This window comes from Geotrypetes seraphini, chromosome 3 (assembly GCF_902459505.1).
Source record: "Geotrypetes seraphini chromosome 3, aGeoSer1.1, whole genome shotgun sequence".
NCBI classification, from domain to species: domain Eukaryota; kingdom Metazoa; phylum Chordata; class Amphibia; order Gymnophiona; family Dermophiidae; genus Geotrypetes; species Geotrypetes seraphini.
In genome coordinates this window covers 129,206,670-129,234,317 of record NC_047086.1, presented here as the reverse complement: position 1 = coordinate 129,234,317, position 27,648 = coordinate 129,206,670, and the positions used below count along the sequence as shown (strand labels likewise).

The window sequence follows — 27,648 nt, the reverse complement described above, 5'->3', positions numbered from 1 at the left end:
GTTTGTGAGTGTTTTGCAAGACGATTTGTGAGCCCCCATCCTGGGAACCGGCTTTGCTGCTCCCCCAAGGCCACCGGCGCTGTTCCCTCCCTTCGTGACCGAGATAGCCTCCTTCCCCCACTGACCGGCTCTGTACTTATCCGTGCGCTGGTGCTGAAAGTGCCTACCGCCGGTTCTCTGCTGGGCTGCTGCGGGGCCTTGAGCATCTGCGCATGCTCAAGGCCTTCTGGCTCTCACCCTCTCTGAGATTCTCATGAGATTTGAGATCTATGGAGGGCAGGAAGGAGTGGAGAGGAGAGAAGCATGTAAAATATTTCATACAAATTCCTCATTTTACAGATAGGAGCACCATCTATGTAAATGATATCTAAATGAATTAAAGTAATATGTAAAAAAGAATAGAAGGGAAGAACCGTTAAACAATAGAATTCAAGGAAATTCAATTAATAAAATAAAAACAATGGAATAAAATTAAAAATAGTTCATAAACTGGGGGAAAAAAATCAAATAAGTCTGATAGAAGTCCAATTTCCTGAAGCAGCTCTGTTGCCTCAGCATATTTAAAATAATCCTAACGGCAAAACTCCAGATGGAACAGATATCAGCTCGGGCTTTCCAGCTGCTGCAGCCCTGACTCATCGTTTCCAGGCAGAAGATGCACAGAGATAAAACAATCCAGCAACCGGGCCACACAATATGTATAACTTAGATTAGTATCTGCCTCACTTAGACACTAACATACCAGTTCTGTGGCTGGCATAAGTTTTCAAACTCAAATGTTCAGTATGTATATACCTGGTTAAAATAGCATTCTATAAAAGAAAGTGGATGCCTGCGTTCCTTTACAAGAGTAGAACAGATTACTACAACACACCCTCCAGATGCCTAATCTAGGCTCTCTGATATAGAATTACCCCCTTGGTGGGCCTTCTGCTTTCTTTGATTTTTAATTAGTATTTTCTTTTTTCTTGTCCTTTACCAGATATTATTGTGAGATGTGGAAATTCTAAATGGTTATTAAAAATCAAAAATCTTTCCCACTGGGCAAGGGTTCCGTAGTGCTGCTTTGCAGAAGATTTTGTTTGCACACTATTTTCTGTGGATTCTTTTCCCCTTCCAGGAATGTCATGGAATTAAAGCCTTGACCAAAAGATGAATTGAACGCGTAAACTGACCGGCACTGGAATTTTTTTTTTTGGTTAAAACTTTAATAGAGTTCAGGCTGCTTAAATTTTGAAAATACAGATCGTTTCCAGGAACCTGAATTTTTCATTTCTATCCTGCTGCAGGCGAGTACATATCTCTCAGAGCACCTACAACTGCCTGAAGGGAGAGTTTGAAGTGGAGCCTGGAGAGGGTGGAACCAGATGTGACTACCTGAAAGATAAGGGAATCACCACATACCTTATACAGAAGCAGCAGAAACCAAATCCGCCTGTCAACAAGAATGGCATCAATGGCGTGGTAAGTTTTTAACAACATATATACTCACATTGTCATGTAAAATATCTTGATAAGATGCCTAAGGAATGTGAAAATAAACATAATAAATTTAAAAAACACATATGTAGGGAGGGTAAAATCAAGAACTTCGGTAGTAAGGATTAGTTGGTTGGACATGATCTCTAAGGAAAACGTGTATAAGGTGCTGGCAACTGGAGGAGCCACCCTAGAAGAACTGATGAAAAAGAAAGTGGGATTTGCTCAGGGATTCATAGCGCAAGTTAGCCAATATTACACTGGAGAGTATGGCAAAAGAAAGCAAAGAGCACACTAAAAAATAGTCAAGAACTGGGTTTGTTATTTTTAAATCTTTATTAGTTTTCCAAAACTAATGCAAAGTGCCAAGATTTATACAAACATTAATAATCAAAAGAAGCACTTATATTCAATCAATAACAATGCAGAAGAAAAATATCCCTCCTATCCCTTCCAACACATTTGATCAAAGAATAAATCCCCCCCCCACCCTATCCTGGATGTATATGGAAATAAATTAAAATTAAAAGACAACTATAATGAAGTAATGAAAGATGTCAATAGATCTCAAACCAGTTTAAACCAATTACTATGCCCCAACATATCAGCATTCATCTTCTCATATCTATAGCATAAACATAAACTCACCCACCAAAAAGGAAAATTAAGGCGATTGCAATTTTTCCAATTGCGAGTTACCATTTGCATGGCTATCCCTGTTATAATTAGGAAAAGCCTGCATTTATAGTGGTCCATGGGGTCCAAGAACTGGGTTTGAAGGGCAGCTGAGATCATTCACTTTGAGAGATTAGGACTGAGCTCCTTGGTCTGAGGAAAGGGAAGGACAGTGTGAGCCAGGAAGAGGATAAATATTGTTCTTATGATTATGTATAAAAGATGGGGACATAGAGCAGGGGAAGGAAAGGGGTGAGCCCATTAAGGATAGGAATCTGGACTGATTGCCTAGGTGCTATTGGAGAAGTTGTGTTGTTGTAAAGGAACTATAAAAACAAAGTGAAAACAGAGAAGATACTACTTGATAATGAATTGATGTTGGTATCTCTTCCTTAGTCCATACCTAAGGTGACCATATGTCCCTTTTTGAATGGTACCATCCCGTTATTACATTGCCTGTCCCGTTGTCCCCACACACCACTTCGGGACACCAAAACCCTGAAAGAGCTGGGGACACAGCTTTCTTTACCTGCTGCCGCTGCCATAATTTGCGATCCTGCCCCGATCTCTTCCTGTTCCTGCACTTGGATTCGCCGTGCCACCTCGCCCTGCCCCTTGGAGCAGCACTCTCCTATGTAAGTGGCTGGCCCAAAAGCTTTCTCTCCGACGTCGGAGAGAGACTTGTGCAGGGCCAGATTAAAGGATAGGCACGTGCCTCGGGCCCGAAAATAACAGGGGAACTCCAGGGCCAGCGTTAGGTGTTTCCTGCCTGCTGCAGTACAGCAGCGGGAGCTGGAGAGGGCTGGGTGATGGGTGCTTGGCGACGGCAGAAGCGGCAGAAGCAGGTGTCGAATGCCCTGCGGAAGAGAAGGGGAAGGAACGGCAGCAGCAGTGCTGGTTGTGGACCTGTCGCCCGTCTCCCCCTGCTCAGCGGCGGCATGCCTCGGGACGGCTGAGGAGTTCTGGTCTCTGGCCCAAATATGGAGCTGCTGCTGGCGGCGCTGAGGGAGGTGTGCTGGGGCACGGCCTCCTTCCTCCTGGACGTGCTCGTTAGGAGCTGACTGCCCCAGGTCGTAAGGTTAGACTGGTGAGTCAGTTCGGGGGCAGTTGAGGGTGGGGGGACTCCAGTGCAGAGTTGGCACTTAGCTTGTGTAGGGATGGAGGGGTGAAAAGAGGCTCCACTAGGGAAATATCAAGATGTTGGGGGGGGGGTGACAGGGACGGGCTTGTTCTCTCTCCTGCTAACCCCAGGAGGTGTTGGGGATGCGCTTCTTAGACGTCACTGAAGTTAGCAGAAGGGAGACGCCTGAGCTCCTTGGCTCCCATTTATTTAGAGAACTCAAAATATATGTGTTTGCAGCACAGGAAAGCCAGATTACAATATCAAGTTTGTTTTCATCAGGATCCCAGAGATGCAAAGTAACCTGATTTACTAGTGTCACAGAGTTGGTGAAAAAGAAGTCTCTAGTACTTTATCCTAAATAATCTATTGCTCTGACATCTAGATCCCCCTCCACTTCCCTTTATGAATTGTACAAATGATTTGGATGGTTGTTCTTAAGGTTAATGATTACTGATCAGGTTATAGTTTGAGAGACAAAAGTGCTATTGTCTAAAGCTGAGTTAAAATGTTTTAAATTTTGAGGCATTAGTAATGGTTATCTTTTACTGTTCCCTGTTACCTTCATGAATGGTTTTGTAGAAAGCTGGTCAGATTTGGCTGAATGCAGCCGAACAAGTGTTTTAACCTTTATCAGTTGTTCAGTTCCTTGTTTTTAAAGATTAAGTACAAATTCTGTACAACCTAGCCAGCAGATTAACCATTCCCCTTAACTATACCATGGCATCCTGTCTGTCTGTCTTGTCTGTTTAAATTATAAGCTCTTTCCAGCAGGGTTGTCTTCTTGGTGACCCTGTACAGCGCTGCGTACATCTGATAGCACTATAGAAATAATAGTAGTACTAGGGTGCAAACAGGGAAGGGGGCCACCGACTGCCTGGTAAGGTCAGCTTCCCTCCCTTCCACCCCCTTGCTGCCCTCTCGCCAACAAGCGAATGAACCCAGGCCACGGGGCTCTAACACTGCGTGTGCCGGTTTTCCTTCTCCTCCCTCCTCCTCATGATGTAACTTCCTGTTTCGGAGGAGAAGGGAAGCCGGCGTATGCAGCGTTAGGGCGAACTGAATCCAAGCGGGGGGTGAGGGGGAAGGACCCATGCTGGAAGGAACTGGGAGGAAAATGGAAAGAGGGCAAATGCTGGATTGGGGGAAGATACTGGAAGGGGTGAGGGTAAGAGGTGGCAAGCTATAGGTAGACACAATGAAAGAGAGAAATTAAGGACTGAATAGTAAGAAAGAATTTAGACATGCAGAAAATAAACTGAGAAGGAAGACCAGGGAAGAATAGAAGGAAGGGAGCGGATGAGTAGGGGGGGGGGAGGAGACAGATACCAGACCTGGGAGGAGGAAGGGAGGAAGGAGACAGATGTCAGATCTGAAGGGGAGGAGAGAGAGACATGCTAAAATTTGTTGGGAGGGAGGGAGAGATAGAAGGGAAGAAAACAGATGCCACACCGTGGGGCAACTGAGAGAAGTAGATGGATGCCACACCAATGTGGGAGGGGGAGTTAGGGAGTGGGGTGGGGCAGGGGCCCCAGCGGACTTATGTGTCTAGGGGCCTTCAATGAATTAATCTTGCCCTGAGCTTGTGTGTCAGCCACATGCAGCGTTTCGAAGCTGCTTGGGCCGGGCCATCCAGAAGTGCTGGGCCATCATCTGCCATCCAGGAGTGCTGGAGCATCTGACTTAGGTAGGCCAAGCTTTATCTTGAATCTTATGATAATTTGGTTTCATGAGGCCTAACTGAAACCAGACCAGGATTTGTGTAACACTGCAGTTAGGCTAGGGTTGCCAGATTTTCCAATCGGAAAATATTGACCTTCCTATCCCCGCCCCCAGGCCCACCCAGTTCCACCCATCTCCACCCTGTAACACCTCCCCTCCCCCCCCCCCCGCTGCCTATTCTTGTCAGGCAGGAGGACCTCCATGCATGCTAAGATGTCATACGATGATGTCATATGCACACGCATGCATGTGACATCATCAAGTAGCATCCGTGCTTGCGCGGATGCCCTCCTGCCCGACACTAATTTCTTCAAAGCTTTTCAAAACCCAGACAAAGTGCCAGGTTTTGAAAAGCAATCCGGACCCACTGACATGTCCTCAAAAAGAAGACATGTCCGGGGAAATCTGGACGTCTGGTAACCCTAAGTTAGGCTGTACAGAGCATGACTTTGGGGTCTGATAACAAAAGGCTTATATAAAAACTGAAACCCAAGAGACTTTATTTCCAATTTACTTTACCTGTGAACAGTAGAATAGTAAGGAGGGGGAGGGGGCAGGGCGGTAATCAGCTCTGGGTGCTGTCTTGGTGGGGGCACTGGCATCCCTCTACCTTCTTTCTACCTCACCCCACCCCTTTCCAATCCAACCCCTCCCCCCCCGCTGCAAATGTGCCAGGGAAGCAAAAAAGGTATGGGAAAGGTAAGGGGCACAAACGTGGCAAGGAGAGAAGCAGGGGGGGTGAGTAGAAACATAAATGAGAATTAACATTTTCTCTGCGTACAGTGTGCTTTGTGTTTTTAAAATTTTATTGTTGGTAGATCATTTTGACTTGGCCACAAAGGTAAGGGGGAGGGAGGGAGGGGAGCTGCTGAAAGACATCTAGTAATCCTTGCAGGCTTGACTGTGCAGGGAATTATTTTTGTAAAATCATGTTTTGTTATGTGACTGGCATTATTTAGACTTTAATTTCTATGAATGAATAGAATGAAAATGATATAAAATTACTTGCTTGTTTTTATGTGCGTACGCTGAAGGAAAGTGGAGAGAGAGTGAGCTGAGGACGCTGAAGGGAAATGGGGAAGAGAGAGTGGGAGAAGACGCTGATTTATAAATTAACAATTGTTCAGAATATTGTTTCTTTTTATACTTTAATATAATAAGTTCAATATAAAACAATTCAAGGCTTGTGTGGATGGAATCAGGTGGTTTGCGGGGATGGGGACCGAGCTTACGGTGATTAGTCCAATAAAATGGTATTTTCTTTTTTCTCATTATTTGTTTTATTTTTATTTGTTAGTTTGTAAAGTGGTGATTATGTATCAGTTTTTTCAAATTTACATCTACTTTCTTTATATTTTGCACAGTATTAGAAGACATGTGTTACTGTTTGTGTGGTGTTGTGGTGTTGCATTGTATGCAGAGTCTGGTTTCTTGGCGGTTCAGTTTAACTTTTGTCTACATATTTCTTTTTTTAGTTTGTGATTATTCCATATTGGGCGAGGGTGTATCTCTGTTCTGTGTGTATGAAAAGAACATAGTTTTCAGTTGGAATTGACTGCAGGATCAATTGACTGTGCGGGATCTGGCTTGTTTAGTTTTACAATGTATGTGTTAGTGTTCACTGCAGTGTTTAAGATGCTGCCTTTTCCTAGGTACACTCTTGTTGTGCGATATGTGGATTGTTACTAAAAATAATATTTTTCATATAGATGGGGGGTGTCAAAAAATGATGGGCCCCGGGTGTCACATATGCTAGGTATGCCACTGGATTATGGATTTACCTGTTCAAGGAACACATGGTTTACATGAATAATTTCAGATGTGTAAATAGGCAAAAGTATACGCAGTTGCCCAAACTGTTTGATAGTTAATGTATTCCTGTTTGTGCTATTTATGTTTTTGTAGAAGTTGTCTCTGACATCTTCCCAAGGGAACTCCCCTGTGCTGATCAATACAAAAGAGTGTAATGGCAGCATTAACACCACTTGTACCACACCAGATGAAGGGGAGGAGCTGGACACCCGGGTAAGAGGAGAACTACCTGATATAGTCACTTTTATCACTGATCAGAAGGCACCAACTCCTTTATTAGTATTAGAGTGGTTTGTAATGCATATACAGTATATATAAGTATGTATAAGGAGCTTAGTCTCATCCTAGTGATAAGACTATATAACATGGTCTACCATGGGAAGTCAACCAAAACAGTTTCAGTAAAGGTATTTCAGAACCGAGTGAATGTTATTTCAGAGCTTCCAGGCTAGCCAATGCCAAGAGAAAGATTTTAGGCCAACCATGGATTTCAGGTGACTCTATGCTATTATATTTTGGGTCCTCCAGCATTGATTTCAATTGGTAGAATCAGAAACTGCAAACATCAAGCTGATTTTAGGATTTAAGCATTCTATAAAAGATGTTTAAAGTTAGGTGTCTGGATTGACACGCCTATCTAATCTAGGGTGCCTAACTTAATTTTCTTAATTGCTTAATCGGTGCTGATAATTGGAAATGCCTTCAAAAACAATTAAAAATCCATTAAAATGTTTAATTAGCCAGTAGGTGCCTAACTCGGTGGGCGTCTACACCAGGACACCTACTATCAAGTAGGTGTGGTTAGGGGCAGATTTTGTGTGTGGTTTGACATAGATGCCAGTAGGCATCTACTTTAGGTGCCCTCAGGCCAAGAAAACCCTGGACTAAATGGCAGTGCACCTAAGAATTCAACGCCTACTAGTGCCTAAGACTGTTTAGATACTATTAGGTGCAGTTCTATAAATGGCATCTAGCAGATGATTGACAATCATGCCTAATAAGTTAGGAGCCATTTATAGAATCAGGGACAAACATGTAGAGTTTTTTACTAAGATGATAGCAGAGACCTCTAGTGGTTCTACTAAAATACTGGGCTATTTTGCAATTTATCTTTAAAATATAGCATGGTACCCAAGCACTAGAGAGTGGCCAATGTAACGCCAATTTTTAAAAACGGGTTCCAGAGGTGATCTGGGAAATTATAGATCAGTGAGTCTGACATTGGTGCTGGGCACAACAGTAGAGACTATTATAAAGAACGAAATTACAGAGCATATACATAAGCGTTGATTAATGAGACATGGAATAGAATATCTAAGTCTGACTTTGGACATTTCCTCCAAGATGTCTAAAGTCAGAGGTGGAGGAATGGTTATTTTTTTAAATCGGCAAAACATTAGGTGTCCCAAAATTTTGTTTTTTGGATTTGGAAAAATCACCTATTTAAATGTCTTGGCTGACAGGACATCCAACCTTTGGATGCCTAACTTTATTCACCATTTTCAGCCATAGAAACATCCAAGTGCAAAACATCCAAATCCAAACCATTTCGATGTGGAAGAAGCCAGCATTGTAATGGACTGGCCACACAGATATTCCAACAGAGTGGCATAAAGGGTGCCATGTTTATATCTCATCAGAACCCCCTTATATGAGGGGTTGCTGAAAAGTTCTCAGCCCAACCAAGAAGAGAATGATGTGGAGCCATGAAACTTACAAGTTATCCCACATATTCACCACTAAGTTCAATACATATGGCACATCGTGCCAGAAGTTTCTGTAACCCTTCCAAAAAAATACTCTTGATGTCTGGTCACTGAAATACTGCTCTGCTACTGCAATCACCTCCGAATCACTTGAAAATTGTTGTCCTTTCAATGCTGCTGAATATTAGTGCTTAGCACATAGCTGGCTGTGTTGCGCAACTTAGATGACTATCCAAGAAATTTAAAGTGCTAGCTGGCTATGTTTAGTGGACAAATCAGGACGTTTAAATAGCTGGTCTGTCTTTGACCATGTGCTCAGTATTGCCATAGCCGGCTATGTTTCTAGAAGCAAAAAATAAACCAGGTGTTCAATATCGGTCATCAGAAACAGCCCGGCATTGAATATCCAGGCTCAGCGCTGACTGAAATTCAGCCTGGCTAACTCTTATGGTCCAAATATCGACCCCTTAAGTATATTAAACAGAACCTATCAGAAAGTCTGGATTGTGTAACTTTATATCAGAACATTAAAAAATGTCATTTGATCAGGATGCTCTCTGTGTGTAGCTTACCTGTTTCGGTGGAAAATACTGCGAAAAAGGTGAATTAAAAGGATAAAGGAATGGTAAATATCACTGAGCTCCAGTTCTGTGGATTTTTCTTTCTTCCAATGTAGGTGGTGAATCCCTCCTTCCCAAACCCCCGAAGACGGCTGCGCTTGCGGGATCTGTCAGAGAGGGTCATTGATGCCAGACAGAATGAGCAGGAACTGAATGAATTGCTAAATGAAGCCTTGTTGGAGCGTGAGACTGTGCAAGCGTAAGACTCTTCTCCTTCTACAGCACCTTCATATGCCATTTTCAAATATGTTTTCTTTTTCTTTTTTTAATTAAAAGCTTTTTATTGAGGAAGACATCAGCAGTACACATGAACAATATTAACAAAAAGCACTGCGTATACAACCATACAATTGCGTAAAACCTGCCATAAACCCCAAAACAGAACCGATGTCATGCACACCAGCTTAGGGTAGCTATACTCCCCAATCCCCTGACCCATAAACTATCCATTCCCCCTATCTGTCCCCTTAGGTAAAGAACACACACAAAAAACAGAACCGAACTTCCCCAACCCCCAGCTCCCCACTCCCCTACCCTCAAAGGTACCCAGGCAAAACCCTCAAGAGAAAATTCCTCAAATGTGATCATAATTATGACGCATATATTGTCTAATCTAAACTAAACTAAACCTTGGGTTTATATACCGCACCATCTCCACGAATGCAGAACTCGGCACGGTTTACAGGAAGAAAGATGAGAGAGGAACTACAGTGGAGAGATTAAAGAGTTAGGTGTAAAGGGGGAAGGTGAGAGGCCTAAGAGGGGGGAAGTGTTACAGTTTTGAGAATAGCCAGGTTTTTAGGTGTTTGCGGAAGAGTTGGAGGGAGCTTGAGGTTCGGAGAGGGGAGGTGAGGTTATTCCAGATCTCAGTGATTCTAAAGGGGAGGGATGACCCAAGTTTGCCTACATGGGAAATACCTTTTATGGAAGGGAAGGATAGTTTAAAAATTTGGGAGGATCTGGAGGAAGTAGGGGTTGGGGAGTTCCAGGATAGAGGGATAACGGCAGGAAGGATGCCATGTAGGATCTTGTAGGCCAGACACGCACATTTGAAGTGGATCCTGGGGATTACTGGGAGCCAATGGAGCTTAGACAGGAGTGGTGAGACGTGATCAAATTTGCTTTTCGCGAAAACAAGCTTAGCTGCGGCGTTCTGAATCTGCTGAAGTCTGTGGAGGCTTTTCTTGGTTAGGCTGAGGTAGATAGAATTGCAATAATCCAATCTGGAGAGGATGATGGATTGTACTAGGACTGCGAAGTGTTTTTGGTGAAAATAGGGTCTGACTTTCCTTAGCATGTGAAGGCTGAAGAAGCATTTCTTCACCAGGGATTGGAGATGTTCGTTGAAGGATAGAGAAGAGTCTAAGGTGACACCCAGAACTTTGCTTGAGAACTCGAGCTGTAATGGGGGGCCGGTGGACAATGGGATGGAGGAAGGTAGATGGTCTAATTTTTGGCCGAGCCAAAGGAGTTTTGTTTTGGACTCGTTTAGTTTCATATGCATTGTGAATGCCCAGGATTGGAGGTTCTTTATGCATGAGGATATGTTCGTGGAGAGGTTAGTGAGGTTCGAGTCGGTCTCAAGGAGGACGAGGATGTCATCAGCGTAAGTGTAAAGAGTTTCAAGGGGGGATAGTTGGAGTAATTTCAGGGAGGACATGTAAATGTTAAAGAGGATTGGGGAGAGGGGTGAGCCTTGTGGGACACCACAAGTCGGGGTCCAGGGGGAGGATGAGGTGCCGCTCATGTTAACCATGTAAGAACGGGAGCGCAAGAATTTGGAGAACCAATCAAGAACTATGGAGCTAATGCCTATCTCGGAGAGTTGGAAAATTAGAATGTCGTGGTGGACAACATCAAAAGCTGCGGAGAGGTCGAATTGTAGAAGGACAGCAAAGTTGTTACGAGAATGCAGTTGCTGAACCTTAGAGATTAGAGAGGCCAATAGGGATTCAGTGCAGAAGTTGGGTCTGAAGCCATATTGGTAAAGTAAGAGGATGGAGAATCTTTCTAAGTAGGAAGAGAGCTGAGTAGATATGATAGACTCGAGCAGTTTGGTGAGGAGAGGGATATTTGCTATTGGACGGTAGTTGGATGGTATGGAGGGGTCTAGGTCAGCTTTTTTCAGTAAAGGGGTCAATGCGATGTGTCCCATTTCAGTGGAGAATAGGCCTGATAATAGGGAAGAATTTATGAGTTTGGTAAGAGATGTGATGGCCTGTGCAGGGATTTTCTCAAATAGGTAGGAGGGAAAATGGGTCCAGGATGCAGTTGCATGATTTTAACTTGAGGCAGAGTTTAAGGGTCTGAGAATCAGATATGAGCTTGAAGACAGTCCAGGATCTGTCGGCAGGGATGGGGTTGAGAGCAGCTAGGGTGGGGTTGGGTTCGGGGGGCACCAGAGAATTGTAGGAGATTGCGGGCGGGAAGGAGCGCCTTAAGGTAGAGATCTTATCATTGAAGAATTTTGCTAGGACCTCGGCTGAAGGAGATGAGGGAAGAAGGGTGGAGTCATTTTTAGTGGTTAGGGAGCGCGAAATGTTGAACAATGTGCCATTCTGGTTTTTGGATTTGGAGATCTTGTCTCAATAGAAGTTCTTCCTTGCTTTTTTTAATATTGAGTTGTAGAGTTTGATATTGATTCTCCAGGCCTGTCTGTCAGATGAGGATTTGGATTTTTTCCATTTTCGCTCTAAGGCTCGACATTTTTGTTTCAGGTCTCTATGGAGTGGAAGGTACCAAGGGGCTTTATGGGGATAGGTGATGGATTTAGTGGTTTGGGGGGCGAGGGAGTGGTAGACTTTACAATGGAAACGTGTTGGTTGGTTTTTTGGGGGGAGGGCCTAAGCCTGTTATTTTTTTAAACTTACCTTTAGGTACATAAATCAACACTAGGCTCCTAGCTTATTTCTCAAGTTTGGATCCCACCTCAATCTGCCCGTTCTTTATAAACTGATTTTAAAAGGCACCTAAGTTTGGGTATTCAGCAGGAAGAGGAATGATGGGAATAATTTAGGAAGATCTAGGTAAAAAGGTGTGAGCTAAATCCAGTTTCCTTAAATACTGCCCTGAAAAAGTCAGGGGTAGACTAAAGACAGTTTGGATAAGTCTGATATTTATTGCCAACTGCGGCAATATTAGCTTCAATGCTCATAGAATTTTGCATGTGGCAGGAGGGGATGGGGAAGGAGCGTGAGAAGGTGGGAGAGCTGGAGAATGGAGTGGGGGAGGGGAGCCACCACTCCGTGCACCTCTCGCCCTCGCTACGCCACTGGTCCCAAGACAGAGCACTGAGATACACCGATTGACGGCAGGATAGCAGTGGAGGAGGATCCCCTATTGCATACACTGAAAGTGCGATAGGAGAGATAGGATGAAAACCAGGAGAGAATAGACCTGGAATTCCAATGAGGACAGCGTATCAAGGAATCCATGTTGATCAACAGTATCGAAGGCGGCAGATAGATTGAGAAGGATGGAGGATAGGGTAGAGATCTGGCCAGGAACAGGTCATTAGTGATTTTAGCAAGGGCAGTTTCCATGGAATGAAGTGGGTGAAAGCCCGATTGAAGTGAGTCATGAACAGTTTGAGATGGAAAGAAGTCCAGACAATGGCGGTGAACAGCATGCATAAGAAGGGGAGGAGGGAGATGGGAGCGATAGCTGGAGGGGCATGTAGGGTCTAGTAAGGGTTTTTTGAGGAGAGGTGTGATTACGGCAGGTTTAAAGACATCAGGAACAATTGCAGTGGAGAGTGATAGGTTGAGGATGTGATGGACAGGAGGGATGACAGTGGGAGAGGGAGCGCTGAGTAGGCGAGTAGTAATCAGGTCCGAGGAGGAAATAGTGGGTTTGGAGGAGGTGACATATAAAAACAGCAACAAAATATACAGATTAACCCCACAACCCATCAACCAATCCAACCAGCCACCCTTAACTTCCATTCAGGTCACCCAATCAGTTCCACTTTCCTCAGCTGGACTCTTAATCTCAGCACCCCAAAGCCACAGGCTAACTTTAATCATCTGTCCATAAAGAGATTTAAAAATGTTTCCTCAAAAATACTATTCTTAGCAATCAATCCACTTCAGTTTCACTGAGAGCCTGTTCCAAGGTAGCAGAGATAGCCCAGAAAAGACATTCCTTTTCATGTCCGCACATTGAATTCCTTGCAGATATTTGGCATGGATGCTCTTCTGGGCTTAAAATAAATAAGAAAGAACTTCTGTTCCACGCAATGAATGCCCCTAGGAATACTGCGTTACATTACATTACATTAGAGATTTCTATTCCGCCATTGCCTTGCGGTTCAAGGTGGATTACAAAAGAATTACAAAAAACGTATTACATGAAGAAGATATCTAGTAATTTCTAGTGGAGATAAGGAGTAGATGAGGTTGCTTTGGGGAATCAGGAAGGTATTGGGAAGTGGTATTGGGAAGTGGGAAGGAGCTAGCGGTATTAAGTCGTTTGCAGAAATTTCTTGAAGAGTAGAGTCTTTATTTCTTTTCTGAATGTTTTACAGACTGAAAAAATATGCTCCAACTTCTTATGGGTATCTGTGATTGCACAGTTCTATAAAACCCTTTTCAGTGTGTAAAGCAGGCTTTTCATGTGGAAAAAGCTTTACAAAATTACACCACACTACCTTGTCAAAGTCTTCACACCCTTGTACATTTTTATATTCTGCTGACTAAATAATACAGTCCAAAATTCATTAGAGTTATTTGTTTCAGTTGTCTGCACATCATGCTCTACACTTTCAACATGAAAGAACAATTATAGAGATATTCAAAAAGTAATTAAGAATAAGAATCCAAAAAGTCTTGATGGCATAAGTCTCTACACCTGTGCCATAGGAAACTCAGATTGGATTCATTTCCAAAAATTGTCTTAACAAGGCCCATAAATTGAGCCCAGCTGTGTCCAATCAAAGCTGTTGAGCTGATCTGAGTACGCCTTTTTGACGAATCAAGCTGTATCTGTTGTACAAAGAGAATTTGAAGCAAAGGTCTAAATACGTATGTGTAATAGAGCTGCTAAAAGAACTCTCGGATAAGGTTATTCAAAGGTACATACTGGAGGAACTCCATAAGAAAATGTGGGTGTGTTTGAATAGTCTTGCTGTCAGGTCCTTTATTTTAAAGTAGAAACTGTTTGGCACCTCAAAGATATTGCCTCTGTTAGGCTGTCCCTCAAAAGTTGGTAGCTGTGGATTAAAAAAACCTGATGAGGGGAGGTTGCTATGGCAGTGCCTGGCCAAGACTGGAGAAATTGTTGATTTTTCAACTATTTTAAAATTAATCCACAAACACAGGAGAGTTGTAAGAAGGAAGCCTTTGCTGAGCAAAAAGTTCAAGTTCAAGTTTATTATTTGATGAATCGCCTATAAAAAACATTCTAAGCGATGAACAATTTTAAAAACAACTTATGAGGAGACAAACAATTTTAAAACAATTTTAAAACAACATATTAGAGAACAAATATTATTAAGACACAAGTAAAAAGTCAAGATATTTATAAGGTTTCTTTATACATGTGGCTTAGTGACAAACATGATATAAAAGGGAAGGGGGAAAAAGTTACAATTATCTCAGTCAGAAAAACATAGAGGGTAAAAACACGAGGAAGGGGGAAGTAAGGGAAAAAAAGAAGAAAAAAAAAAGAAAAATTATTTTGTAAAAGTATACATTGGCTTGATCGTTTAATTAATAAAAGCATCATTAAATAAAAATGTTTTTAAAAGTTTTTTAAAAGAGATGAGATCCTTTTCTTTTCTAATAAAAAGTGGCAGAGCATTCCAAGTTTGAGGAGCTATAACAGAGAACATTTCATTTCTCCTTGTACCCACAATTTTTAAAGACGGAACCATATGAGGGGTTGCTGGAAAGTTCTCAGCCCAACCAAGAAGGAAATGATGTGGAGCCATGAAACTTACAAGTTATTCCACATATTCACCTTAAAGTTCAACACAATAGGCACATCGTGTATGAAGTTTCTGTAACCCCCCCAAAAAAAATACTCTGATGTCTGGTCACTAAAATACTGTTCCGCTGCTGCAGTCACCTCTGATTTACTTGAAAATTGGCACCATTTCAAACTCTTTTTAAGATTTGGAAACAGGAAATAGTTAGATGGAGCAAGATCTGGTGAGTAGGGTGGGTGCTCTATGCACTGAAATCACAACTGCATCAAAACATCCATTGTTTTGCCAGCCTTGTGGACAGGTGCATTGTCTTGCAAAAATTGAACTCCTTTCTGCAACTTCCCTCTCTTTTTTTTCTCTTTCAACGCCTCCTTTAGTCAGCACAGCAAGTTACAGCTGTATTCTGCATTAACTATTTGGCATCTCGAAAGATAGTCAGTCATTACAACACCTTCCTGATCACAAAACACTATGGCCATGACCTTTCCTGCTGACTTGTGGGTCTTGAATGTCTTTGGCCTTGGAGATCCTCCGGACTGTTGTTTGTCTCAGGATCATAGAGGTATAACTATGTGTCATCAACAGTTAACTAGTCGTTCCAAAAAGTTGGCACTAGCTCACTGAAAAGGCTGCAAGATCAACTTGGAAGTGTCCACTCGACACCGTTTCTCGTCAGCATTCAAACATTTGGGCACCATCCATGCAGGGCAGGATTAATTCTTCAAGGGCCCCTAGGCACACGAGCACACTGGACCTCCTGGCCCTACCGTACCCCGCCCCTGCCCTGACGCCTGCCCCACCCCCATTTATTTACCTTTTTTCTTATTTACTTTATTTCCACTTGATTTATTTTAAAATTCGAAACAAACAACAAAGATTACCATACCAATGGAAGTATACAGTTTTTCTTCGAAGCAACCTCCAAACATCTCTGAACAAATCCCCCTTTCCTTTTCTTCCCACCAACTTGCCCAGGATTTAAACTCTGAACCCTTTCCATACGTATACAAAAGTGTACTGCAACCTTGATTCATTATCCTTCCAGGTCCAGCAGCATAAGAACAAAAGAATATAAGAATAATCTTACTGGGTTAGACCAATGGTCCATCAAGCCCAGTAGCCCGTATTCACGGTGGCTAATCCAGGTCACTAGTACCTGGACAAAACCCAAGAAGTAGCAAAATCCCATGCTACTGATCTAGGGCAAGCAGTGGTTTCAATAACAGATTATGGACTTTTTCGCCAGGAAATTGTCCAACCTTTCTTAAAACCATCTTCGCTATTCGCTCTTACCACAATCTCTGGCCCCCTCACCCCCTCTCTTACTACGCCACTGGGTGCACCTCAACAATATTACAGAATTGACACTAAACGTGCCCAATGTGGCACCTTAATCTAGGTACCACTTTATAAAACTGCCTCCAAAGTATCTAATCTAATCTACCGTATTTCCCCATATATAGGCCACAGCCTATACATGGGTTTTACAAACCTGTCTATGGGACGCAGCTTACTTAAATGGAGTGGTCTATCTAAACTTTTAAAATCATCCCACCCACCCCTGGTACCTTTTAAAATCATCCCCTCTCCCGTACCTTTTAAAAATCCCTCTTAAATACGCCCCTTGATGGTTGGCTGCCGGTTGCCTCCTTGAATCTCCAGCAGTGCAGGGCAGTTGAGATCTTTTCGTCATCCAGCCTGGCTCTGCACCGCTTTCTGAATGGCTGCTGTCAGTTCTTGCGAGTCCCGCAAGAACTGATGGCAGCCATTCAGCAAGCGGTGCGTGGCCAGGCTGGATGCCGAAAAGATTGCAACAGCCCTGCACTGCTGGAGATTTGAAAAGGCAGCCGTCAGCCATCCAGCAGGTAATGTACCGGTAAGATAAGCCGCAGCTAATACCGTTTGCTGCAACCTATACATGGGGGCATCCTATACAAGGGGGCGGCCTATATATGGGGAAATACAGTAGTATTTCTGAGTCACGGTATGCTTAAATATTTATTTAAAACATTTATAAACTACTTAATATCTAAGTGGTTTCCAGCATCAAATATTCTTAAAATTAACCATAAAACAAGAATCTGTATTATCCCATATTATACGGCGATGATATGTCAAGGCAGTTAAAGAAGAAATTTCATTCTAATTACATGTAGGCATCAACAAACAGTTGTATCTTTAGTAACCTCTTAAAGTTAGCACAATTCGTGCATAATCTTAAATGTCCAGGTAAGTTATTCCACAAATGTACCCCAGTAATACAAAATATTCTTGTTTTTGAAAGTACACGTCGTACACTTCTTTCCTTAATCACTGTTAATCTCATGGCTCCCTCAGATCCCAACGTTCTACCAGGTCTATAAATCTCCCACAGTGCACCAAAACAAGCTGGTGCCGATCTATATGAAACCTGATTCCATATAGGTTCAAGGCGACTTAACTACTATATATATTTTAGGAGCTGCTAGCAATGGTAGAAAGCCATATAATCTATCCGCAGCATCAATAAAAGTTAAAAAAAAAGACAATGTAGAAGAACAGATGTAAAGTGTTAGTTGATTTATGTAATAAAACGTAATTTGTCTGGGTGTCACTGGCCTCTTGGTTATTGCTATTCACTTGCATGCATACTAGCTTGGGCTTTGATCTCAGGAGGTCACAGAATCTGAATTGGATTGGACCTGTTCACTACTATGGCTATTGGATTCATTTGGAGAACTGCTGGCTTAATACAGCACATACTTTGTTGCACACTGATACTGAACTAATATGTTATGATTTTGCTGTTTAGGATGAAAGGGAAGTACACCTATCGCTTGTCCATGCGCTTCATTAACCCTGAGATGGAGATCCGTTTTTCAGTGGAGAAAGAAAAGCAGAGCGGTGCTGCTTTCAGCTCTTCCTGCATAGTGCTGTTCCTGACTACCCTCGTTCAGGCTGCCATCGATCCAACGTGAGTGAAACCTGAAAGCAGAACTGCTGCCCTGTGGACTGCTACACAGAATGGGGCTATGAACTGTGTGACTGGGCAGCAGGACTATATGAACCTTGTCTCTAAACTAAACTAAACCTTTATATACCGCATCATCTCCACGGATGTGGAGCTTGGCACGGTTTACAAGAACTTAAAATATAGGAAGAGAAAGAAAAAAAAAAAAAGGTTTACATGAACTTATATATAGAAGAGAAAAGTAAGGGGGATAGAATTACATTTTAGTGAAAAGCCAGGTTTTCAGTTGCTTGCGGAATAATTGGAGGGAGCCCAGTTCTGCAGCGGGGTAGTAAGGTCGTTCCAAAGACCTGTGATTCTGAAGAGAAGGGATTTTCCCAGTTTGCCTGCATAGTGAATACCGTGTAGAGAGGGGAAGGATAGTTTATACCTTTGGGCGGGTCTGGTAGAGTCAGGACTCGAGGAGTTATAAGATAGTGGGATTAAGGGAGGAAGGATGCCGTGAATGATCTTAAAAGCCAGGCAGGAGCATTTGAAATGGATTCTGGAAATCACTGGGAGCCAGTGAAGTTTGGCTAGGAGTGGGGAGACATGGTCAGACTTGCGTTTTGCAAAGATCAACTTGGCTGCAGTATTCTGGATTAGCTGGAGTCTTTGAAGACTTTTTTTGTGATAGGTTTAAGTAGATGGCATTGCAGTAGTCTAGTTTGGAGAGGATGATGGATTGGACAAGGATGGCGAAATGTTGTTAGCGAAAATAGGATCTTACTTTCCTCAGCATGTGGAGGCTGAAAAAGCATGATTTAGCCAAGGAGTTGAGTCTTCTTCTAGAGATAGGTGGGGAATGAAGTGGTGGGGCAGCCCCCTTTAGGACTCCAGCCAGCTGACAGGAGAATAATTCATAGAGACATAGAAACATGATGGCAGATAAAGGCCAAATGGCCCATCCAGACTGCCCATCCACTATGTCCTCCTCTCCCTAAAAGATCCCACGTATCTGTCCCTTTGGTGCCCTTTTGATGGATTAATGCTATTTTACCAATGAAAGGCAGGGCCTGCATGCATTTGAACAATCAAGGCAGGATTAACCCTTTGGTGGGCAATGTGGTCAGCATGCACATTCAGCTCCCTAAAGAGTTAATACATTAATACAGTAACTGAAAGAAGTAAAAAACAAGGCAAGGTGGAAAGAGACTTTATTTTCTTGAGTATGCGATTTGCTTAGGGTAGTCTTGTTTTTCTTTCGTCAACATGTAAACGAAATAGGCCCTGAGCCCAATTGTGCACATTTTGTTGTTGTTGGGGTTTTTTTTTTGGTCTTTCTTTTGTGCATGAACTGGGAGATAGAAGAGGGACTGCTCCCCGCAATATTATCTCTGCTTGCAAGTTCTTTTGGGAGAGGTGAGTGGGGGCAAAGCTAGGGCCTGTGTTACTTCTAAATTACATTATATTGGTGTCTTCTATCCCGCCAATGCCTTTCAGTTCTAGGTGGTTTACAACATGAGTTGGCCTGGGCATTTCAAGGGACAATACATGGTTAATAGATGTAGTATGCATCGTGATCTGTGGAGGGTCAATCAGGTTTAGTTAGATCATTTGACAAATTTCTTGAATAGAAAAGTTTTAAGTTCTTTCCTGAATGTTTTGTAGTTGGGCGTCATAGTAAAAAAACCCCACAAACTTGCCAAAATGGGGCCCCATGTAGTCTTGACCGTAGAGAGAATTCAGGTGAAGAGAAAGCGATAGGTAAGAAATGCTGCTCGCTGACATCTCCTTCAGACTTGAGGACAATGTCCAGAGGGGAGGAGATTTGTGAGGGCAGAAGTAGTTCTTGTCCTCTTCAATCTCCAAGCCCCCCCCCCCCAAGCACACCCACACTTTTCTGCCAACTACTGACTTACAGAGCAAAAAAACTGTCTTGCAGGTTACTAAATTACACATCTGAGAATGAACCTCCTAGATATGTAGGCCTAAGCATATACCTACTACCATTTATCATTTCTATAGCGCAGGGCAGGAACAGGAAAAGAACTCACGGGGACAGGAAAATGAGTTCCCGCGGGGATGGGGAAAATTTGTCCCCGTGTCATTCTCTTACTGTCCCAGGTACATTGGATAGATTGTGAGCCCACCGGAACAGATAGGGGAAAAAGCTTGAAATACCTGTATGTAAACCATATTGCGTGTAGTTGTAAAACTGCAAAAAGGCGCTCTACAAGTCCCAATTCTTTTCCCTTTCCCCTATTCAACTGGTCTGTAAAGGGAGGATCTAAGGGGCAAGAATAAAAGTGGATGTAGTCCTGCTACATAAGGGTAGAGAGTGAGACAGGGAAGAAAAGAGCATCTACAGTATAGTCCTGTTATTCTAGTATTCTAAAGAATTGCACCTTAAGGGCCTCCTTTGACCAAAGATATACCTCCTGGAAAACCATCTCACACTCCAGCTACAAGTTTGCATGTCTTGGAAGTCTGCATGTACTTTTAGCCAGGCCAAAATGATCGATTTTCCGTTAATCCTCTGATAATTATTGTATTTACAACTTAAATGCAGCAAAAGCTATCCCTATTATTTTTAAATGTACACGTGTGTGGGGGAGAAGATACAAATGGGGGATGAAGGGTGAGTTTGAATGTTGAGCTGTGCTTATTGGTCTCTTAGCCTCCTGCCGCCATCTCTAAAAATTAACCTCTTTGTTGAATTTTGTAAACATTATAAAATTCTGTCTTGCTATATTTAACATGAAGAAAAAGTTCACGTTAGAAGTTGTCTGATTTCTTTATTTATAGGACTATGTCATTGCGTGAGTCACCCTATAAAGTGAGGCAGCCTTCCAGTGCAGCTGCTGTCCTTGTAAAGCAGATGCTATCTGCTTTTGAAGAGGGGACGCAAGACTGCAAGCATAAGATCACTTATGTTGTCGGTTTATTATTTACATGCCGATGATGTCCTCATGGCTATCAGCTGAGAGCAGCTGCCAATAGAAGTAAACAAAAGAGATTACTGTGCCAGCAGAGTGGCTTCAGCTGGATTAGAACTGGATGCTCTAAAATTGCCGTTAAAATCCTATGTGTCACTGTGATGCCAGTAAATTGTCTGATCTGAAAACGGCGATCGATGTTCAAATAACTTTGCATGCAAATGAGTTTCATGGAGGTCCATAGTAATTCCACTTCTAGTTCCATGCAATGATAAAAAAGATTTAATAGCTCCTGGCTGCATACGATCAACACCAATTCAAATGGATACTACCATCAAACTACTAGGTGTAATTTTAGACAACAAACTAACTTATCATCAACAAATAAGTTCAGTAGTGCAAAAGTGCTTTTATAAATTACAGATGATACGCTCCATTTCAGCTGTCCTAGAACCTGCCTCTTTTTTTAATAAAGTTTTTATTGAATTTTCCAAATATAACAACAAATTCAGTACTAAAAGAGACAATGTAAAGTCATCCACGTGGTTTCTTCATGGAGACTTAAAGATACAAATTGAGACCAAAAACAGAAAAAACATCTGCCCCCCCTCCCCCCAAGCACTCCAATGTATGGGCTCTGTGTGACAAACCATCCCAGACAGGGGCCCAGGTGACATTAAACCTTCTTGAACCTGCCTCTCTTAATATCCTAATTCACTCTCTAATTATTTCTCATCTTGATTAAAGTAATTCTCTTTACCAGGGTATTTGCAAAAAAGAATCAGATGACTACAAGTAATACAAAACACAGCCGTAAGACTTTTTATATAAGACAAAAAAAAAATGATCACGTTACTCCTCCTCATATAGGTGCTCACTGGTTATCCATTACCCATCGACAGGAAAACGCTATAACCAAATTTAAATCCAGCCTTCAATCTTTCTTGTTTAAGAATGCATATAATATTTGAGGAAAAGAGATTTTGACCGGATTAATTTTAAATATTCCCCCCTTCCCTTCCCGTTTTCTCTCTACTCTTTTCAAATTTATGGGATTTCTTCCCCTTCATCCCTTTTGTATCTTGTTTGATTTTTAGGTACTCCCTAAATGTCTTTTTAATTTCTTAATTTCTTTTATCACAATTTTATTGTAAACCGCTCAGACCGTTGATGGGTGGTATATCAAAATTTAAATAAACTTGAAAGCAACTGACACTTATGCAGAATAGATCAAGGATTGAGGCTCAAGTGTGTCATATGCATCTGTAGCTATAAGGTGCTCACGTCATATACATGCGTCCGTCCAGTAGGGGCAGAGAAATTCCAGCAAACTATGGAAATGTGAATACTTTTTTTCTATACTGCTTCTACGACACATTTATGCTAATCCCCCTCCCCGCTTTTTTTTTTTTTTTTTACTTCCATGTCTCAGACAATCATCAGCTTTTAACAAGCGCACAGGAGATACGCCTTTAACATACATGTATAAGACGCACTGTTTACACTTGTGTACATTATATGATGCACTACTTCAAAGTAATGGAGGTCATGATGCCATTATACAGAGCCATGGTGAGACCTCATCTAGAATACTGTGTGCAATTTTGGAGGCCACATTACCGTAAAGATGTGCTCAGAATTGAGTCGGTTCAGCAGATGGCCACCAGGATGGTCTTGGGGCTAAAGGGTCTCTCGTATGAAGAGAGACTGAACAAATTGCAGCTCTATACTCTCGAGGAGCGTAGGGAGAGAGGAGACATGATTGAGACATTTAAGTACATCACGGGACAGGTCGAGGTGGAAGATGATATCTTTCTTCTCAAAGGACCCTCGAACACAAGAGGACATCCGCTCAAACTCAGGGGAGGGAAGTTTCGTGGAGACGTCAGGAAGTACTTCTTAACGGAACGAGTGATAGAGCATTGGAACAAGCTTCCAGTACAGGTGATCGAGGCCCGCAGTATCCCAGACTTCAAGAATAAATGGGATACCTATGTGGGATCACTGCGAGAGTCATACCAATGAATAGGGTCGCTAGGATATAGACTTAATAGAGCAGGTCAGTAGAGTTAAGGGGGCCAGTAGACTTAAAAGGGGGTCAATGGTATGGGCAGACTTGATGGGTTGTAGCCCTTATCTGCCGTCATCTTTCTATGTTTCTATGTTTCTAAGTCCCAGAAAAATGCTATGATAGAACAGAAAAAAGTCTGTTTTTCTGTTCTATCATATATTATATGATGCCCAGTCCCATAAAAAGTAATTTTATGAACTTCCACATGCAATCAGCCTGCCGGTATACACTTCTAACACACCCTTTTCAACGCTACTGGCACTTCCTGACCTGTCACTAATTTTGGATTGTTAAAGGCTGGCACTTCATTTTGTGCATTGATTGGAGTGCTCATTTTAATACTGATGAGCTCGTTGTATTCCTTTACATAAGATTATCGGAGGCTGCTACAAACCACAGAAAAGACCACAATTATTTGGGACATCGATAACTGGAATACTTCAACACTAAACCGGTTAAAACTGGTTTAGGGTGCTCATTAAATATATGGTGAGTTTTGAGCATATGGGCCTTAGTCTGGTAATGTTCAATGAAAATACAAAGGGGTTCTTATAATAATAATAATAATAACAGTTTATATACCGCAATACCGTTAAGTTCTATGCGGTTTACAAAAGATTAGTGGAGTACAAGTTGAGTTGACGTACAAGTTGAATTAACTTAAGGGATGTGGGGAACAATGGGGAGAAAGAGCAAGGGAGGGGAAAGAGGGAAGTGGGTTAACTGTCTAGGTATTTCAGGAATAGGTGGGTTTTGAGGCGTTTCCTGAATACCTCATAAGTGGTGGGCAATAGGAGTTGTTCTAGGTCTTTACCCCATAGAGCAGCCTGATGTGAGAGAAGATGCTCATGGTGTTTTTTTAGTTTGCATCCTCTAACCGGGGGAGAAACGAAGTGCGAGTGGGAACTTCTCTTGTGTTTGTTGGCTGAGAAGGAGAATAGGTCAGTGATGTATTTAGGGGTTAGACCGTAAAAAACTTTAAAACAGAGGCAGGCGAACTTAAACTTTACACGAGCTTCCATCGGCAACCATCCCCCAACTTGTCCAAACCTTCAAAGAGATCCTCTCAGAATCTCAGAAGGCCATTTTAACTGCTACTTCCTGGGATTGGTTGACTTTGTAGTCACAGTCTTCATGAAGGGGGTAATTCTGTCAGGAGCCTCCTCATTTTAGGTGCCAGGAATGCCCATAAATGGTGATATGCTGGCCATTTGCACACATGGACCAGCTACAGGTGTCTTAATTTTCTTCCCCTGATGTTCCGCTTTTCTGTACTGGCGCTTAAACAATTGTAAGCCAGCTGTATGTCACTATTGGAACCAGTGGTGTAGTAAGGGGGGGTATGTGGACCACCCTGGGCGCTGAGTTGGTGGGGCACTGGCTTCTCTCCATCGTGCCCTGCCATGCTCGTGCATTCCTCCCCCCCCCACCCTGTACCTCTGTATTATCTTTGCTAGAATGAGCAACTTCTGCCTGATGCTCGCACCAGCTTGGTTCCCCTCTGAATCACCAAGAAGTGATGTCAGCAGGGCCAAAAGTGGCGTCAGAGGAGAATCCAATGCTGGCACGAAGATCATGCTGCCGAGGCCACTCGTGCTGGGGAAGATTTAGAGATACGTGGGGGTGGGGGAGGGAGAGCCCAAGTGTGGAATGAGGGGCGGGAAGGAGCAGGGTGGCGCAGAAGGAGTGGGGGTATGGGGGGGCTCCTCCTACCCTTATGCCACTAATTGGAACACAATATCAATTTTGTTTGAGCAAAAGAAGTGAGGGAAGAGTTTATATATTGTTCTACGTACAAGCTACAGGGCTGGTATAAGTGGTCAGATCTTAAATGTGAGCACATTTTCTGCTATATGCACTCATATTCTATACAGAAAAATAGGCGGCTGATTTTCTTTATAGGATAGGCTTGAAACAGGTGCCTGCACACCCTCTTATCCTAGGCACCCTGTTTCTGAAGTGCCTTCTAAATTTATTAAGGCTAGGTTTGAGTTTGGGGAAATTTTTTTTAGCAAAAATTGCCAAAAATTAGTACCGTATTTTTCGCTCCATTAGATGCACTTTTTTCCCTCAAAAAGTGGGTGGAACATAAAAACATAAGAATTGTCACTGTTCCCGCGGCGGCCCCCAGGTCAAAGACCAGAGCCCTAACTGAGATCAACCATACCTGCATACATTCCGGTTCAGCGGGAACTTGTCTAACCTTGTCTTGAATCCCTGGAAATAAGGTTGCATCTTATGGAGCAAAAATACAACACCCCCCCCCCCCGGGTACCTTTAAATTGTGCTAGTTGCAGGACGGCAGCCTCCTCATGATGTCGGGGCACAAGCATGTTCCTGCATGGGCCCGCACCACTTCTCGCAGGACTCGCGAGAACTGACAGCATGCTGGCCCATGCAGGAGCGCGTTTGTGCACCGCTGGCCCCGACATCATGAGGAGGCTGCCGTCCAGGACCAGCACAAGCAGGATATGGCGCACAATCAGGAAGTAGCTGGGACTGGCCCACAGTGCCCCAAGATCTGCTCATCGGGGAGGGAGAGAGGCAGTGCTCCGATCTGGAGGAGACGACGCCTGACATGGGACCAGATTTGGAGGGAGGATCAGGATCGGAGGAAACCGCGTCAGACTCTGGCTCCAATCCTGCTCGGGGTTGGAGTACTTTAGCCAAGCTCGCTGCCGCAGTTGAAAGAGGGCATACAAACAGATTGGATGCTGCCTTATTCAGCTTGACAGACCCAGTCTCTCAGCCTGATTTCTACCTCTTGAGTTCTTTCCAGCTTGAATCCTTCACTGCCTTTTATCAGGCCCAGTGCCACACCCACGTGCATGGACGGGTCCACCCCAAGGGTGATCTGCTGCCAAGAGAAGAATGTGTTGATGCTGCGAGGGATTACGGGGAGCGATGCAATGATGGAGGGCACTGACAACACTTGAGGCACAATAAGCTACAAACAGGTCCTCTAGGAGCATGTTTGCCTTCCACAGTGTGCTTAGATGCAGTGGCTCCTGAAAGGAACGTTGCTGTTAAAGAGAAATTTGGGTCTCAGTTTTGGAGGAAGGGTGTCCCTGATAACCTTAAGCAAGAACTATGCCAATCAGAAAGAGTATAAAGGAAAAATAGAGATGGTGCCTGGCTTGCGATTGGTGCTGGCTCGGATCTGATCTGGGGAGAAACCATGCTTGAATCCTGGGTCTGGTTCTGAATTGGGCTCCCGCAGCTCCTTCCTTCCCTCTTTCAGTCTGTACAACTAATGGCCAAGTTGGTAGCAGCCCCTGCCTTGTTCCTTCCCCTCCCCCCACCTAGGAGAAGCTCGGCATTCTGTGAAATATTCCAGTAAGACAAGCTCTTTTGTATATTTTTACTAAAAAGATCTCAGTAGCCTATGTAAAGTCCAACATCATGTGTTGTGTATTTTAAATATATTTCAGTTAGCAAAATGATGTAGAGGGGAGGGGGGACAGGGTGTAGAGCCTGGCAGGGAGTGAGGGGGGCTGGGTGCAGAGCTTGGCATACTGTATATTAGTATACAATTTGGTTCAGAATGTTTTTTTTCCTTGTTTTCCTACTATAAATCTAGGGTGCATCTTAAGTTCAGGTGCGTCTTATGGATCGAAAAATACAGAAAGTCATTTGGATAAGGTGGAAGTCTGGTTTACTAGAGATAGTCTAGCCTTGACCAAGCTCTGATGTGTTGTGGAGTATCAGATTAAATGGAGTCTTCATCTTGGAATCATCAACAGAGGTTGTGGTAAGAGTGGATAGCATAGCTGGTTTTAAGAAAGGTTTTGGCAATTTCCTGGAGGAAATGTCCATAGTCTGTTATTGAGAAAGACATGGGGGAAGCCACTGCTTGCCCTGGATCGGTAGCATGGGATATTGCTACTCCTTGGGTTTTGGCCAGGTACTAGTGACCTGGATTGGCCACAGTGAGAACGGGCTACTGGGCTTGATGGATCATTGGTCTGATAGCCAGTAAGGCTATTCTTATGTTCTTAACAGAGTTCCTACACCCCTGAAAGAGAGTCACTGGCTTTTGGATCTTGGTTTTACACTGTTCTAACCTGTTTTTTGCTGGTACTACATGCTTTGAAAGGGATGCTCTTCTATTTGATGCACTCTACTTTTTAAAAGCTGATCAGTGGGGGCATAGTGAGCTCTAAGACTCTATTAACATTGTCATTGTGAGCTTCTCAACCACAATAAAAAGTGCTGCCTGTTACCAATGATTTATCTGTCTATGCTACTAATGCCTACTTCAACAGGGAAATTCTCTGATTGTTATTGCACAAAGCTCTTGACTTTTGGACAGCCATTCAGTGGGGCATGGGAACTCTGACCCACCTAACGTCACTGTGAGCCTCTGAGCCATGATTTTAAAAAAAATATTGCTTGTGTGGTATACACAGATGCCATTATAGGATTAAGCACTCCCCACACAGCAATGGGGGTACCTAACAGGGCAGGGCAAAACAAAAAAGATCCACCAAGATAGTTCTATGAAAACAGACGCAAAGCAGAAAACAAAAAACTGTGGTACTGATGATCTTGATAAAAACTTTATTTGAGTAGGGTGCAAAAAAGTAACAAATTAAAATGTTCAACAACACAAAGAGACAAAGTATATGAATTGTGGCATAGACCCGACA

At 43.0% G+C, this 27,648-nt stretch overlaps 1 protein-coding gene across 1 annotated transcript in view; it reads left to right on the top strand.

The window, feature by feature from the left end:
* Window positions 1-27,648, top strand: part of ADCY3 (adenylate cyclase 3) — a 267,206-nt gene that overhangs the window by 180,594 nt on the left and 58,964 nt on the right. Inside the window, exons 7-10 of the mRNA XM_033937148.1 lie at window positions 1,290-1,464; window positions 6,902-7,021; window positions 9,191-9,333; window positions 17,852-18,013. Of these exons, the coding sequence (XP_033793039.1) occupies window positions 1,290-1,464; window positions 6,902-7,021; window positions 9,191-9,333; window positions 17,852-18,013 (600 nt within the window). The remainder of the gene's footprint in view (window positions 1-1,289; window positions 1,465-6,901; window positions 7,022-9,190; window positions 9,334-17,851; window positions 18,014-27,648) is intronic.